The 17,380-nt window shown below is 44.9% G+C and overlaps 1 protein-coding gene and 1 non-coding gene across 3 annotated transcripts in view; one reads left to right on the plus strand and one right to left on the minus strand.

Moving 5' to 3' along the window:
- The window catches only part of LOC149348155 (pyridoxal-dependent decarboxylase domain-containing protein 1), a 43,319-nt gene extending 30,215 nt beyond the window's left edge, over window positions 1–13,104 (plus strand). For both annotated transcript variants that reach the window (XM_089587962.1, XM_089587963.1), the window contains exons 13-20: window positions 607–864; window positions 1,004–1,109; window positions 3,522–3,580; window positions 7,022–7,259; window positions 8,280–8,398; window positions 9,032–9,124; window positions 10,731–10,833; window positions 12,948–13,104. In XM_089587962.1, coding sequence (XP_089444088.1) covers window positions 607–864; window positions 1,004–1,109; window positions 3,522–3,580; window positions 7,022–7,259; window positions 8,280–8,398; window positions 9,032–9,124; window positions 10,731–10,833; window positions 12,948–13,090 — 1,119 coding nt within the window. In that variant the 3' untranslated portion in view covers window positions 13,091–13,104. The remainder of the gene's footprint in view (window positions 1–606; window positions 865–1,003; window positions 1,110–3,521; window positions 3,581–7,021; window positions 7,260–8,279; window positions 8,399–9,031; window positions 9,125–10,730; window positions 10,834–12,947) is intronic.
- Window positions 7,576–7,649, minus strand: TRNAT-GGU (transfer RNA threonine (anticodon GGU)). The gene has a single exon. It is a non-coding gene; the product is annotated as a tRNA-Thr (tRNA).
- Window positions 13,105–17,380: the final 4,276 nt, after the last annotated feature.

The raw sequence follows: 17,380 nt of genomic DNA on the forward strand, positions 1-17,380 counted from the left end.
ACAGACGCGTCGGCAGCCGTGTCGACAGATGCGTCGGCAGCTGTGTCGACAGACGCGTCGGCAGATTTGTCCACCTTTCGGCGTCACTGCTTAAAAAGAAACCGCGCCGAGGGTGGGAATCGAACCAGGGCCTTTGGCATTTGAAGAGCAGACGCTACCACTCCGCCACGAAGGCTCAAGGTTACAGCAAGAATAAAGGCGCATCTAGTGAATGCATAGGTTTCATATATCAAAATAAAAGGGATAAAGTCAAGAAAAGGAAAATAAAAATAATAAAATAAGCAAAAATAAAAACAAAATAAAATAGGGTATGAAAATAAAAATAAAAAACAATGAAAGGAGCAAAAATAAAAAAATAAAAATAAAGAAGTAAAGAATAACAAACAGTGTGCCAGGAAACGCTTTCGCCTTGCAGCACTTGAGCCAAAGTGCCCCCTGAATTTTTTCATTAATTTTGGATGATACTACAAGTTCCAGATCATACGAATATTTTTGGCGGCCCCGTGAGATTCGTATCATTGAAATTCTACTGTATTCTCTTTGTTTTTTTACCTGGTCATTTCACCTTGTGCCGCGTTGCGCCGCTCGGCGACAACGCTGTCGCAGCTGCTGTTTGACGTGGTCGTACCAGTCGTGACGTTCCGGTACCTTCCGGAAGAGGCCCTCGTGGAGGAAGAAGTGGAGGAAGAAACTCAGGAGGAAGAGTCGACGACGGAAGTTGCGTCGGAGACCGAGTCCAAGCGTGACACGCCGGACGAGTCGGACGGCAGCAGGGAGAAGACGGAGGAGGAGACGGAGGCTGCAGCCCCTGACGAGGAGCCCGTCCTGCACGACACTTCCTACCGCAACAACCTCAACTCTTGGGTGAGCCCTGTGTTACTGTTTGTTTGTGTTGGATACTGCTTATGTGATGCTCTTTATTGTGGAGAACTTCTCGTGTACTGAAAAAAAAAAAAAAAAAAGAAACCGTTGTGACTGCAAGCTTTCTCACCCCCTGTTGCAGCTGGCCCAAGTTCTGAATCGCGACATTCCCCGTGCAGCTCTGGACCTGCTTGACTTGGACCCGTATGGTGCTTGCTTGCGTTTCTGCCCACTCGAGAGTGGTCATGGTGAGCGCGTTTGGTTTCGCTTATGTGTTGGAGCAAAATTGTGGTTTGAGCTAGTTGGTACATCTTCAAAATTTCACCAGCGCTGCGACGAGGAACAAAGACAGAGTAGGAAGGACAAGGACAAGCGCTACTAACAACTGAAAGTTTATTTGAAAAAACCCAGATTATATGCACACAACTGACAACCCAAAGCGCCTGCGCTTCCCGCAAAAAGAACGCAAAAGAAAGTTATGAATCTAGATACAAAATTTCACACTCATGTGAAATTTCACACTTACATGAGTGTGAAATTTTGTATCTAGATTCGTAACTTTCTTTTGCGTGCTTTTTGCGGGAAGCGCAGGCGCTTTGGGTTGTCAGTTGTGTGCATATAATCTGTGTTTTTTCAAATAAACGTTCAGTTGTTAGTAGCGCTTGTCCTTGTCCTTCCTTCTCTGTCTTTGTTCCTCGTTGCAGCGCTGGTGAAATTTTGAATTTTGCTCATGTGTTATGGTGTTAAAAGGCAACTCTGGTGTTTTTTCGACTTCTACGGAGTTTATCGAAACTTTCAGAGTACATTCTCTGTGGTCTTCCGATCTTGTGTGCCAAGTTTCACAGCCGAGCAGTGTTTTGTTTCAGTGCAAACTAATTTTCAATTTTCCTGTTTCGTGGCAACCTTGCATGTGTGATGTCACAAGCTGCATGCTCGTTAATATTCACTCTGCATTTATTGAAGGACAGAATTTTGAGCTTGTGTTTGGTCATTTCGGACAAATATTGACCAGGTTGTCACTTCCAGTTGCCAGTATAGTGTATCAATGCACACACGTTAGGTTTTATCATAGGTTTTATCATGTCATAAATTGCTCTGTTGTGATGCCTTACGTTGGTTGAAACCCAGTCTCGGTTCCCTGGTTTTATTGCATCGGCACTAAGGCTTCCACTCAGCCAAAAAAGTGTTAGCCAGTCAGTCATTGTGTGTTGTCCCGCATTGTGGGCAACTTGCTCACCGTGGCAGTTCAGTGAGTGATTGGTTGTGATAGGTTGCTCGGGAAGAGCAACCTTGGTCTCACAAGCCTCATAGATGGCAGCACCTGCCATCACAGGGCAGTGGGGCATCGCTTAACCTCCGTAGCACTGCACCAGGAGTGGTATCAATACCCTCAGAGATATATGAATGTACAGAAAATAATGACTAATTCCACATATATGGAGAGTAATCCATTAACGCTACCACATGATACCCATAGAGCGGAGCTTAAGTCAGATTTGGCCCATGTTTGTCTGAAGCCTGCTGGATCTTGAAAACTGAGCCTCGAACCAGAACCGAAGTGCTAGCTCACCAATTGGCATTCGGCCTAACAACGCTAAATCACCCACCATTTTTTCGCTGTTTAAAAATACTTCCAATCTGTTTTGAAAAATGTTTTATTTTCTTTTGTGCAAGGAATGGGATGTGGCTATCTACTCAATACCGTAAAAACCCGCATATAATACGAACCCAAATATAATACGAGGCTAAGTTTTAGAGACACGAAATGGGAAAAAAAAGTTTTTCCCACATGTAATACGAGTGACGCAAGCTCATAGAAGGCATTTATTCAAATCGCATCCTGAACTTCACTTCAATTACTTTCTTCTTCAGTAGCGCTTTCTTCGGACATTTCTTTGTCCGACAAATCATCCCAAATGTACTCATCTTCCGTGCCATCGAGGGCGTTCGAGATGCCCCGCTTCTTAAGCCCACTTCAGTCGCCCGGTTGGCGTCACTGCAGGCTCACCTGAGCGCATCCACTCTGCGTAGCACCGCTTGACTGCGTCCTTGAACGGTTTGTGTACACAACCATCAAGCGGCCGCGAAAAGGGCTTCTTTCTGTCGTGGTCATCCACGAATGCTTCCTTCGACGACACCAAGCTGCCTCCCGGCCGCACCGTTGCCGATGTTCTCCGCAGCTAAAATCGCTTGAAAGTAGCCGAGTACTGTTTTCGAGACCGTGACATCGTGCTCCCTAAAACAATATCCACTTCACGAAGCGTGCCTTACATGCGAGCATGTGCGTTGTCAACAGGCGCACGGCACACCGCGACCCCCCCCCCCCGGCACACCCAATGGATCAACAAAGAAACGATGTCGTGACCGAAGCCAAGCCGTAGCCACGTGCCAATAGCAAAGCCAAGCTGTAGCCACTCTGCAGAAACGAAACCAAAACTTCGAGCAACTTCGAAAATTTTTGTTCGGATCCGCAAACAGTATGAGGCGGAAATTTAGGACGCTAATTACGGGAAAAAAACCTCGTATTATACGTGGGTTTTTACGGTATATTAAAAAAAAAAAATAAACAGGAATTGGCTTTCAAGGCCCTTACTCCATGCATGCTGCTTATAATAGGTCGAGCAGTGCATAACTTGCCTGTTTTGCCTGTTGTTTTCTAGTCTACGGCACGACAACCCAAGATGTGGAGGAACTTTACAACTGCCTCTTAAAGCATCTGGTAAGCGAATAGCGATATGAAAGGTTTTCTTCTTTTTTCATGAGGCTAGCAGTTAGCTATAGGTTGTTAGTAAGCAGTGCCAGTGCTGCAGGCTTCTTTTGTTAATTTTTACGGTTTTGGTTATTTGATGAGCATCCGCTGATTCTAGTAGACAATGCTGTCAAGATAACACTGACATGTGAAGAGTGTTATATACCGTATAAATGCGTGTAAGGGCCGCACTTTTTTTTCCAGATTCGGGAGCCAATTTTCGGGGTGCGGCCCATACACGCGATTTAGAAAAAAAAAAAATTTTTTTAAAGCAAAAACACAGCAATCAGAGAATGAACAGCATTTATTCTACGTTCATTCGACACTCGCGGAGTATTTCGACTCTGAGCTGGTGTTGTGCTCTGGTGCACGCTCATCCCAAAGAAGCCGCGCACCATGTCCGCTGTCAACGCGTAGCCGTTGTTCCGCATTTCCATCACTAGCAGAGCAGTTCGGGAAACTCACACAGCTCACCTCGGAAAGCGCGTTTTTTGCAGCTTGTTTCTCAATGCACCCTTTTGATTGCACGGTCATCGGACGCACTTCTCGGCCACGTCGAGTTTCCTGTCCGCCGCACGCTTGCCGTGTTCGAGAGCTAACTCCCAGCCGTGTAGCTGATAAGGTGCTTGCCCGTCGGGCTAAAACTGCATTACTCGGCGGCAGCACGCGAAAGCCACAACTACGGCGAACGCGCTAATCCGCCATAAAAGGCTGGAGCTAGCGATACTGAAGCCAATTAGATAGCGGGAAGTCGCGGGGGAGAAAAAGTTGACGATGATGATGATGGCTGCGGCCTCGGGCGCCATCCATGGACGGTTTTTGGAAGCTCTTGTGCGTGTGCTTGGCCTCCGCGATCAAGCGCTCTGCGATCGAGCGCACCGTTGTTCGCAGCCAGAGCCGATCGCGGAGGCCACGGCGCGTGCATTTAGAAGGCTATTCCCGCCTGGGTCATGGAAAGTTCGGGTGCGGCCCTTACACGAATTTATTTTTTTTAAAACATTTTCTTCGGGAAAACGGGGTGCGGCCCATACACGGGTGCGGCCCTTACACGCGTTTATACGGTATACACCTGAGCACCAGATGGCCAGTGACAAATACTAATCAGCTTCAAAGCCTCTAACATAAGGATCATGGTTGCATCCTTTGGATTGAGAGCCACATGTTTCACTGTGGAGAATTTGATTATTTGCTTGTTTTATGCAGTGGTATCAGAACACTGATTGTGGCAAATTCAGAAGAGAATCTATTCGAATGTAGTGCTTCATTTTGCTTATTTCCATGGCGACCATACATGGAGTCATCATTGCTTGAACTGAGTTTATGTGCTAGTTGTGTTCTAGGAGCACATCTCATGCCCTCTAATGGCTTCACATCATGGAAAATCGAGATCAGTTTTTTTTAAACAACTGTATTTTATGGCAGACATTATATGCCACTGACAAAATAACACACGGTGAAAGCCTGACTGACTGTTAACATTTTTACGCTTTTAATTTGTCTTTTTTACTTCAGTAAACCTAACAGTGAGTTGTTCCAGCAAACATGATCTGATCGCGCCAAAGCCACATGTAATGGGTAACAGAGTGGCAGTCTGGTAAAAGCAGATGAAACCTCATAGATTAATACAAGGTCAGTAGTGCCTACAGTCCTTGCTTTCACCTTGTCACAGCATGTTAAAGAGCCCCAGGCGGTTGAAATTATCCGGAGCCCTTCACTACGGGGTTCCTCAAGCGTCAGTCACTTTGTGAACTTAAAACTCTATAAGACCAAAACCATCTTGCTCTGAGAGAAAGGTTGTTTAACACTGTATGTTTTTGGGCAGAAAACATTAAAAATAAGTTTTGCTGTATCAATTCATTAATGTGGCTGCGGCGGTCGAATTTTTTTGGAGGAGAAATTCTAGAGGCCCATGTACTGTGCTACGTCAGTGCATGTTAAAGAACCCCAGGTGGTCGAAATTTCCGGAGCCCTCCACTACGGCGTCCCTCATAGCCTGAGTCGCTTCGGGACGTTAAACCCCATAAAACCAAACCAAACCAATTCATTAATGCGCTTAATTGTCATTGCCTTTGGCAAAGAATGCAAACAGTGGCAAACACAAAAACAAGACATCGCTAGCCTTTTAACTGGCAAAGTACGTTGACATCAAATACATTTGCCATGCAGATGTCTGAGGCTACACCCCAATACTGTCAACTTCTAGCCATCAGTCGTGGAGTCCCTAATGCTCCTTAGGACTTCATCATTGCCACAAGTTAGAATAGGTGGAGAAAGGCGTTTCTTTCTTATTTCCAAATTTCACAGGAGTGAATGTGTTCTTTGTATCCGCACAGACATCAACCTAGCCACATACTATTGCTAAATCATTTTTTTAATGACAACGAAAATTGGATTGATGTGTCTTTTTAAGGGGGGATGTGGGGATCAGATCGCAAAAATCACGAAAAAAGTTGATTTTTGAAAAGTACACTTTTTGGCATCTGCAGCACCGTTTCTATGTTGTACTGAAATATTTCACCCAAAAATAAACTTTGAGCGCTCCAAATAAATATAACTGTCGGCATCTACTCATAGACAGTGTGTGCTAGCTTAGAACTTTCAGGCTTGTTTTCTCGAAAGTTTGTTTTGAGCTTAATACCCTGTTCGTGGAAAGCATAGCACAGCAATGGGTGCATGGATTTTTACCCCGTTTGTTTTGTTGTGATCACTGGAATGTGGTCTGCGTCGAGACAGTCTCAGATTTACCATTTAGGCTCACATGTTTTTATTACATGGTAATTAGAGCATGATACATTCTAAACATAAAAGAAGGTGCCTATTGTGTCCTTCGTAAAAAAGAGCAGAGAAATTAAAAAAAAAAAATTAAGAGAGTCTTGACTTACACCACACTTCTTAGTAAATATTAAAAGTATTTACAGACCTGTAGCTTGTTTTATGCGAAGCATACTACTTTAGCTACCACTTCAGCCCTTCACCGTGGTTATGCGCCTCCAAATCACGTGATACATGACGTCACACCACGTGACACGGTGACGTCACGACAGTGGAGAAACGGGGGCCCACCTCGCGCTGTCGCTGTGGTTGTGCGCCTCCAAATTACGCGACACGATGATGCTTCGCATTCTCCAGGCTTAACCAAGTTAAGCCTCAGCCCTTTTTTTTTGTCATGCTAGGCTTTCCACAAGCTAGCAAGATGGGGGACAACATACAAACAATGATAAAAGGGAAACTACTGAAGCTGTCATTGTACTTTATACCTGGTTGTCTGATGCTGTTTTAAGCCAGTCTGCCAAATTTCATCACTGTAAGTCGAAAAATAGAAAAGTTGCCTTCGATCCCCTCATCCCCCCTTAAACATTATCTTTCCATGTTGCCTCCCTTGCTGGGTGTGCTCACTGTTGCGCTTGCCAGGCAATCCTGAACGCGACGGTTCGGCAGAAGCGCAAGTTCCGCGACGCCCTCGCCAAGCATGCCAACCTGGAGCTTGTGGAGGTGTGCCACTGGGCTGGCCTGGGGGGCGTGCGGTTTGTGCCGGATGCGTTTGTCGGCCACATGGACTCGCTGGACGAGAAGGCCAAGGCCCAACTCAACCAGCTCAATTCGGAGCTGGTGCTCAAGCTGAAGAGCACAGACTCAGCCTTCTCCCTTGGTGAGTTGTTTGGCACGAAGATTTACAGTGCCACTGTGTAGCTCTGTCTCGAATGCTGTCTTACTGCTGTGTGCAAAGCTTGTGTCGTGTTGGTAATGGTGTGTTATCTTAGGTAAGCATCAGAGAACTGAACCTTTCATTTGATCAAATGTTTTTTAGGGGAATCCCCCATGGTGGAGTAGATTTGTAATAAGGGAGTAATTACTCATTGACATCCACCCGAGCGCAGCCATATGGCTGCAAAGGAAAGCTATAGAGCGGCTGCAAAGGAAAGCTACACAGCTTTCTCAGAAACTTCGTAGTTAAAGAAAAATTCGTCCTGGTCCGGGGTTCGAACCCGGGACCACCGCTTCACCGGAGCAGTCGCTCTACCAATTGAGCTAACCAGGACGGCAAGCTTATGGTAGGGCGAGAGCGAATTGATCAATAACTTGAAGTGGGAACAGTGTTGTACTGTTCCCAGGTTCCTGGGTTCGAACCCCGGACCAGGACGAATTTTTCTTTAACTACGAAGTTTCTGAGAAAGCTGTATAGCTTTCCTTTGTAGCCATATGACTGCGCTTGGGTGGATGTCAATGAGTAATTACTCCCTTATTACAAACCTTTCATTTGCTGTCAACTTCTTTGTGCTAAACATTAGCACTAAGGTGAATTAGTTGTTAACATTGCTATTTCTTGATACAGTTTGTAAGAAGGGTCTTCTCAATGACTGACATTTAACACCGTATTTGTGTGAATGTAACGTGAGCATAATTAAATTATGAGGAACCCGTTTGGATATTTGTTGACACATATGCAAGACGTTTCTTTTTTACTTGTTTTGACTGTTTTTTGTCATTACATATGGTTGGAGGCATTTTCTAGTGCCAGATTTGTGTACATGTAGCGGCCTGCAGACGCTGCCTTTGCTGAAGACATGCTCAAAAAAGACTTCATCACTGAAGACATGCTCAAAAAAGACTTCATCACGTTTGTTTCCATGATGTTTGACCTAACAGTGTGCTGCCTCATGTTTTGTAGGCGAGAGTGAGGACGGCCTCTCGTGCGTGCGCTTTGGCATGGTGACTGACGACCTTGACATCGAGGAGCTCGTGGGACTTGTTCTTGGAGCTGGCATAGAACTTGAGGAGTCAACCAAGGTGAGCCTGTGCCCTCTTTGCATCGTCTTCCTGTCTCCTCTCATGGTGTTTTTTCCTTTTTCATGTGAGGCACTTCAAATCAAATCAAATCAAATCACCTTTATTTTCAACATTTTTACAATGTTGACGGTCTCCCAGGCAAAAAGCTGTAGTAGCAGCTTGACGAGGCCTGGAAGCCGGCGGCAGACAGCAGTGACAGCGGAACAAAAAAAAAATACACAAGATATCAATTGCTATTACACACGGTCACACACATTTTATCACTGATTTTGCAAAAATAAGAGGTGAAGTAAATTAATCAAAAAAAAAAGATATTGAGATGTTATACAAAAGCCAGGGTTAACATGCACATAAAACTGCAAAAAAAAGTGATAATTGCACATATGAGAGGTTAAACTACCAAGTGTATGTTTTTATTGAGCAAGTTGAGGAACTGCATTGAGGAACTGTCAACCGTCAAATATTTCTTACCTGTCCAGTTGTTGCTGCTCTCAGTTCTTTCTTCTCTAGCAGTCTGCACCTGAAGCGACATACTGATTTGATTTGCTCCTCTGCTGTTGCTGTCTGCACACACACATGTATAACTGACGAATTTCCCTCTGCGCTTGTGCCACCCCCCCCTTTTTGTACCAGGCCCTGGAGTCCATGTCTGAGCTTGTGAAGCAGGGCATCCAGGAGGCCAGCAAGGGTCTGCAGCAAGAGAACGAGGAGAAGATCCTCCAGGAGGTGAGAGCTGCCAGTTCTGAGGAGGAAGAGGTGAAAGGATCTACTAATGTGGTCAGGGAACTGCCCAGTAGCAGAGTGGTTCTGTCATGAAAAAATAATTGCTATTAACCCTTTCACTGCCACTCCCGAGATAACTCGGGCTACCACATATGCACACCCCTGCCTCACCCGAGTTAACTCATTTTGGCTTTTTAACTCACCCCCCCTGCCGCTCCCGCTAATAATCGTGTAAAAAAATAACGATGCAAACATGTAGCGCCATCTATGGAGAGACCCCATAAATTCAAAGATCTTGTAAGGCAAATTTTACACAACAGATGGCGTGCATGTTTCCACATCCGAGTCACTTCGTTTTGGTCTCCGCACAGCAGCCATGTGAGGCAATGTGCCACAGTCGTCCGCGCTTTGACGGACGAGGAAATTTAAAACTGCTTGTGAATTTGATGTCCAGTGATAATGAGAACGAGGAAGGAGCCCACCTAAGTGCCTTGTCGAGTGATGTCAGCGATGAAGTCCCCCTGCCACCGAAAAATCCGCGTAAGAAGAGTAAATCCGACAGGCATAATTGGTGCTGCAAGATTTGATTTAGTACAACTAATTTCTATAAGATTATCCTGAATAAACATGTCTACATGTCCTGCAGAGCATTTTAGTGCGTTGCTAGCAAAACATTTCCAGGAAACTAACATACAAAAAAAACCCGGCAGGGTGTATGCAGCTGTGAGTAAGAAAACCTGGCAGTGAAAGGGTTAATGCCGGAGTGTAGCCTCATATGCATTGTGACAACCTGTATAGCTGTTAAGTGTGAGTGGCCAAAGGGAAATTCTTCAGCGTTGCATGGTGGGGTAGTTATCGTCACTGAGGCTGCTTAGCCAGTCACTGGGGAAGGCAGTCACCTGGAGTAATAGGGTGCATCAAGGCTGGGGTGTACCTGTGTATTGCCAAACAAACAATAAAGAAAAAATACATACGATGGATATTGCGCAAGACTGGCTTTCGCAGCTATGGATTTATACTGGGCCAATAGACTGAGTGAGTAAAATTGTGGTTACTGTCAAAAGCACAGTAATTTTCTTTCAGTTTTGTTTTACTGGATGAGGACGTCACGAATTGACAGGAGTGGGTGCAGGGAGGGTAGATCAGCTAATTGTTATTTTTCGGAAGTGTATTTGTTGACAATGTGCTTTCGAAGCCCTGACCGCGTCTACCACACAGGGAGCCATGTATCTCAGCATGTTGACTGTGGGACGCAAAACAGGCAGGGACACAATGTGCCATTGATTAATGAGCTTGCTCCAGGCATGTGATATGCTGTTAGGAGTTTTTATGTACACCGCATTTGTGGAGCTTGCTTGTTGTATCCGCAAGTTCGGGGAACTCTCCAGGCAAGGGTGGGTTTCTAGCAGAAGTGTTCATATCAGTGTTCCTTTCGCTGCTAACTAGCTGCTCTGTATGTCATGTGGATTGATCAGTCATCTTGTTAATTAATGAGTCAGTCAGTTGATCAGCCTATCACCTTGTGAGTTCTTATTTGGGCCAGTGTTTCTCCAATGTAGGGAGTCGGGTAATGAATTTGTTTTACGGTTATTGTTTTATTTTTTCCCAGGGACTCCTGAGGCATGTCCCCATTGTGGGCTCTCTCTTCAACTGGTGGTCACCAACCAACAAGGAGTCTGGAATCCGTGGGCGCAGCTTCAACATCACATCTGGTGAGAGAGAATTGAAGCAGAACTCTGAGAGGGGGTAGTTATGAGTTGCCAGCCTGAGGATCATATTGAGGAGCTTATGTATGAGGCTGTGACATTATAACTAGCACACCCTTTCATCGTTGTAAGCACTGGGTAAGCACTTTTGCCAGCACTTGCGGTATGCACATTTTTTCTGTGCCTTGCTGTCTGTAGGCAACAGTTCAGCATGCAGTGTGTCCATGAGGGGAAGGGGGGCAGTTCTTGTGAAGTTAGTAAGTAGCATCTGCTCTGCGTGTTTGGAAGGACAGGTCTCGGTATAAATCATTGGAAACTTGCTGAAACGCACATGAGTGTAATGACACTGAGCTGTGAAATGATGCCACACAGCATACATGATCGTGCAGCTTCTTGCCCTGTGTGATTTGCGAGACTTCAGAAGGGACGAGGGTCTTAAAACTAAACTTTTTTATTTATGGCTAGAATCTCATGAAATTTTGCACACAGATGCATTTTTCTCTTCTGATTCCAAATATGTAATCATAATTGAGCTGGTGGTCTTAAATCTTACAAAGTCTGGAATGTAATTAGGTAATTTCTTATGCAGCTTTAATTAACTTTCTCATTGCATTTTGTTGCTTTTAATTACATGAATTGATAGCCAGAGAGTTCCCATACCCGGTGACATTCTTCGTTTTTCTCTAAGGGCATGTCATCGTGATATTACTACATCGAGAGTAACAGGTCGCAGTATTTGACGCTGCAATTCGTTAAGCTAATTGTAAATTGCTACTTATATGGGGCCTAAACAAAAAAAGTAAGAATGTCATTGGGTATGGGAATTCGCTGGCTATCAATTCATGTAATTAAAAGCAACAAAATGCAATGAAAAAGTTCATTAAAGCTGCGTTAGAAATTACCTAATTACACTCAAGAATTTGAGATAACTCTTGATCTAAGACCACCAGCTCAGTTATAACTACATTTTTGAAATCAGAAGACAAAAACACATCTGTGTGCGAAATTTCATGAGATTCTAGCCACAAATAAAAAGGTCCGTTTTAAGACCCTCGTCCCCCCTTCACATTGCCTGTGAATGATTTGAAGGGACGTTGAAACTGAAAATCCAGCGTGGTGGCTCTACTATGCCTACTATGCCTACCCTACTATACCTACCAAGAGCCTGCTGCTCTTGCAGCTAAAAGCAGTAAAACAGGGAGGCAAAGACAGGAAAGTATGCTGACATGAACATCTTGTTAGTACCTTCTCTGAGGAACTCTCTTAGGTTCTGGTAATACAGTCAAGCCCACTTATAACAATATTCAAGTGCCATGGAAATGCCATTGTTATATCCAATAATTGTTATAACAGGGTTGTGCCGAAAAAAAGGAAAGATGACAAACTTCACCGCATTTATTGACAGTAAATACCTGGAGGGGTTTGATTGTTCTAATGCCTGTAAAAGTTCGTTAATTCGAACTTCAGGGAACCGGAACAATGTTCACCATTCACTGATGACCAAAGCACCGCCATCACTGCGCCACCGGGAGCTTCGCGCACCTCCACGTCACAGGAATCAAGCCGTCTTTCCGGAAGTGATTCTTATGGGAAATTCAAGAAGCATGCAGAACTAAGGGTGCGGTGACAGCTGACAAGAGAAAAACCGCGCTGGCTGCATGCGCGCGCACTGCACCGACTGATTGGGGGTACGCATGGCGCGCATAGCCAATACAGCAATGCAGCAGCTCTCGTGACGCGATGATGCCTGCCTCTCTTGCTTTCGTGGCGTTGCTGCGCCAGCTTAGTCCATTGGTCGGCCCCCCTTTGTGTGCGCTTTTGTGTTGCAAGCATGGTTTTGCTGGTGTGGTTGTAGCATTTCCTTCTTTTTTTTTCTATAATGGTTGACACTCATTACCAGATTTAATTGTTATAACCAATAATGTGCCCTGACAGCATTGCTATAAGCAGTTTATTTTACCATAGAACACGTGGCAAAGCTGTTGGTGCCATGACTGACCATTGTTATATCCGATATATTGTTATAACCAGTATTGTTATAAATGGGCTTGACTGTAAAGGGAAAAGCCTCCCAGCTGCTTCACTCTGTGCCCCTCATCTCTCCTCCCCCCCCACCCCAGGGCTTGTGGAGAGCACGGAAAACATCTACAAGTACCACATGCAGATTCAGCAGGGTGACACGCCGGCCCTGACCAACATGCCTCCGCAAGCCCAAGTGGTGGTGCAGGCCGCCAACGCCCTCGAGACCAAAGCGCAGCAATGAGCACAACCATCAAAAGAAAACGAGAAATGCAAGGGGCAGGGGACTGGGTAGCGACAGCCAGGTGCCGCGGGTTCGGGCACCAGCGCACAAAGAAGGAGGTACCAGCGCACAGGGAACAGCTATTGGTGTCAGTAGGACCACCAGCTCTTGACTGACAGTGTGTTGTTGTTGTTTGATGGCTGAGGGAAGCATGGCACAAGTGACGTACTATGCAAGTGAGCCTGTCCAGTGCATCTTGTGTTAATGATGGAGGTTGGTATCGGGGGCGGGGCTTTCTGGTGTTGCTGGTATTAGTCTAACTAGTGCCAGTTCAGTGTAAAGGAAAGATTTGGAATGCTCCTGCAGAACTTGTTTCGCTAGCACTCTCGGATATTGCATGCTTGCAGCAAGGAAGACGAGGTCGTAGTGTGATCGGCAGTGCCTTGTGCCAGTCAAGCTTTCAAGCACCACCACTAGTGATACCTGACCAGAATGCATTTTCTAGTGTACCAGCTCGGTGATTTTTGTAGGGTGGACTCTCTAACTGGTGTGTGTTGCTAAGCAATATTGACCTGTATGTCACTAGCCATAGGTTCGGTTCTTCCAATTGTGCCGGTGACGCAGCTGAGGTGCTGGCCTAGTGTGTGTGTGCTTTTTTGCATTTGACTGGTACCGGTGATGCTGCTGAGGTGCTGGCCTAGTGTCCGTGTGCTTTTTTGCATTTGACTGGTACCGGTGATGCTGCTGAGGTGCTGGCCTAGTGTGTGTGCTTTTTTGCATTTGACTGGTACAAGTGGTACCACTGGTAGCATGGGTATTACCGGTGTACCGTTAGGGGCTGGTGTCGCAGAGTTGCTTGAAAGGGTGCACAAACCGCTAGCTGCCTGTAGCAGGCTTCGTGGTTTCATGTTTGGCATAGCGAGGCTGTAGCGCAGCACCTTGTAAAGCGGGGAGGGGTTCACGTTAATGTATTGCTGAGTAGTGCAAGGATATGAGCTCATGTTTTACGGCTAAAACTTTAGGGTTGCTTTACAAGTCAGGCGAGAAGAAAATGAGGAAACCCAACATCTTGTCAGAAAAAGCTGGTGGTTTTTTTTTTTTTTGAACCAAAGGCCCTGTGCTGTTGGTACCTTGACACTTGTGAAGTAACACACTCCATCACACAACATATCATTTCTGAGGAATCTGGGTGTGGTGCCCAACCTTTCTTTGTCTTTATTATTATCTTTTTTTTCTGGGACCACGTGCCACGGCTTCTTCCATTTAGTCATGGGCTGCTCTTTCTTCCAGTTTGCTCACTTCCTTACTGTGGACTCTCTCTTTTTTCATAGGTTTCTCTCGTCACCCATATTTTATTTTTCCTAATTTTTTTTTGGGAAGGTGAGCTTTTTACAATGTTTGGTGTGTTGTGTTTGCCCTCAGTCACTCTCTCTATCCCATTTGTTTTTTCTTTTTGTTGTAAGGGGTTGTGCTTCTTCGGTTATATTTAAGAGCTTTAATTACAACCATGTACTCCAGAATGTGAGCAAAAAGTTCCTGCTTTTTCATTATTTTCTCCATCTTGTGCAGACTGTCTGCATACGTCGCCTTAAAAAAACTGTTGTGATACATCTAGTCAGAAACACTTTTTGCAAATAAATTGACAGCTTTTCAATACCGTCTTTGCCTCCTCTCATTTGATGCAAGTATGATGCCTGTCTATACACTGCCGAGTAGGATTTTATTTGTGGGCGTGGTAATTTGTCTGACAGAGTAATCTGAATGTCAGAACAAACTCAAGTTAGTGTTATCCTAACTGAATTCAAGATCAAGAAAGACTTGGGTGCATTATACAGGAAGGCAAATGGATAACTTAAGGCCTTTTGAGAAAATTCATAGGATTCCCAAGGGAACGATAACATACCAATCACCGGCAGCTGGAAGTTACAAGAGATGAGCTAGAGATTGTGAAATTTGCTGGGATATATACCGCCTGTTCCGTATTTATCTGTCCCTGTTAGAAAGAATTCTCCCGCGCAAACTAATGGACTATATGGGCTCAAAGGCCGACTACAAGGTACCTTATGATGGTCTTCATCTTTCGATAAATAATTTAACATCTAAACTTGCCTGCATTTTCAGGAATCGGCGAAAAACTGCATTAGGCTGCGGCAGAACTTTTCGTGCAGGCGAGCAAAGAAGCCAGCTTGACAGGCTGTGCCATCTGGTGAGGAGCAGACGACACGCACATTCCAAGAAACAGTGCGAGGTGCGCATTCCCGCCCCAAGCCGTGACATCGGTTGCCTCACCGCTCGCCAGATGGCGCAGCCTGACAAACTTGCTTCTTTGCTCGCCTGGACGAAAAGTTCTGCCGCAGACGAATGAAGTTTTTCGCCGATTCCTGAAAATGCAGGCAAGTTTAGATGTTAAGTTACTTATCGAAAGACTAAGACTATCGTAAGCTACCTTGTAGGTCTGTGGAAGTGGCCTTTGCCCTGAAGTACATGTAACTGCTGGATGACCATGGTGAACTAGATTCAGTGTGCTCGGCACTGGAGTGCATTTTTATTTCCATTAGTCAGTACCAATGTGTGAGTATCGCTTTTTCAAGCACTGCATGCACAATTGTGGGTGTGAACTAGCACTATCGATTTCTTCCTCTACAAGCTGCAGTGTCCTCTCATCCAAATACAGTTCAACACACTGAGACCCAGTCATCAGCGTCACCATCATCAACCTGACTACTCTCACTGCAGGGAAAAGGCCTGTCACTACTCTGTCCAATTAACCCTGTCCTTTGGTAGTTGCAGCCACCATAGAAGTCTTAGAAATGCATGAAGCCGCAGATAATTGTTTTCAAAACGGATAGCTTTGTGTTTTGCTGTAGCTCTGGTGTGGATCTAGTGAGGGTGTTTTCATTTGCTTTCTTTGCAAGCATGAGTACTGTTAAGTGTTGAAAATGTGCTGGTTTGTTTCTGTAATAGCTTCGTATGACAGAAATCGATAAAATAAAATATAACTTGGATTTTTACAGCAGTTGTTAATCCCAACAATAGACAGATGAGGACCCGGCAGAAATTATTAAATTATCTAAGGAGGTGGGAATTTCTTGTGGCAATTCTTGGCAGGCTGCTTGTAAAAATTTTAAAATTTTGCCCCCATTCGATAATATGCAGTAATCCCTTGAAGCAGACAAGGCAACTCTATGTATCTTGTTTAAATCAGAGCTGTGCACAGTGCAAAATTAACAATACAGTAGCCTCCCTTTAAGATGAAAAGACCATCAAAATTTGTTGTCTTATCTGAAGTTCATTTTATCAGAAGTACCTCCCAACGGAGGGTATGGAGCACACTGTGTAAAAATATGTTGCATATGAAGAATTGATAAAATTGCCTTTAGTGGTAATGTGATGGCAAAGAGAGCATACATATACAAAGCGACCAGAAAAGTCAGGGAAGCTAATGTCATCCTGCTTGAAAATGGTATTGGTCTAGTTCATTCTTCTTTTGTCTTTTTCTCTCCCTTGCACAGTGATCCATATTTTTTTCCCCGTTTTTTTGCTTTCCCAATGCTTTTAATCGCACCGCAGCTGCCCAGCTTGCTGGTCATGCGATACAGGCTCTGAAGGCGTGTGTTGTGTTGTGCTTAATGGCACATAGGCAGCTAAGGCCATCATGCGCCAAGCACAAGGTATAGAAAAGTGTTATGCGAAATTTTATAAAGTGAAAAGCGACCGGTGGTGTAGAGGGCCTAGAATGTTACTTATTACTGTCTAGTGATGATGAAGGAAGGGCATTTTGAGAGCATCCACTAGTAAAAGCTTTGTAAAGGGTTGGGTAACCTCAGTGACCATCGTTGGCTGGGCAAGGATCTCGAGGCTCCCAACCAATAAAATAAAGACCTCAGCCTTTTTCTTAGGAGTGTGGAAGTGGCTGAGGTGTATTTTAAAATCAAGCGGATCATATGACTATATCTTTCTCTCTGTAATAAGGGAGTAGCTATACATTGGCATCCACCCAAGCGCAGCCATACGGCTACAAAGGAATTCTGTGCAGCTTCCACAGTAACATCGCAGTTAACAAAAATTTGTCCTGGTCCGGGATTTGAACCTGGGACCACCGTTTCACCGGAGAAGTTGCTCTAAAACGTTTCACCAACACAGTTCCCACTTCGAGTGTTTTAGTATAGTGTTTGCGTTTTTTGCGTACGCAACACGCAAGATGTTTGCGTACGCTAAATTCAAAGCGCGAACAACACCTTTAGGTGAGCGTTTGCGGACCGTTCCGCAATAGGCGCTAAGTAGACATACAACATCCAGGTTCAGCCCCGT

Source organism: Amblyomma mixtum, chromosome 4 (genome assembly GCF_055824585.1).
Source record: "Amblyomma mixtum isolate Tamu chromosome 4, ASM5582458v1, whole genome shotgun sequence".
Lineage (NCBI taxonomy): Eukaryota > Metazoa > Arthropoda > Arachnida > Ixodida > Ixodidae > Amblyomma > Amblyomma mixtum.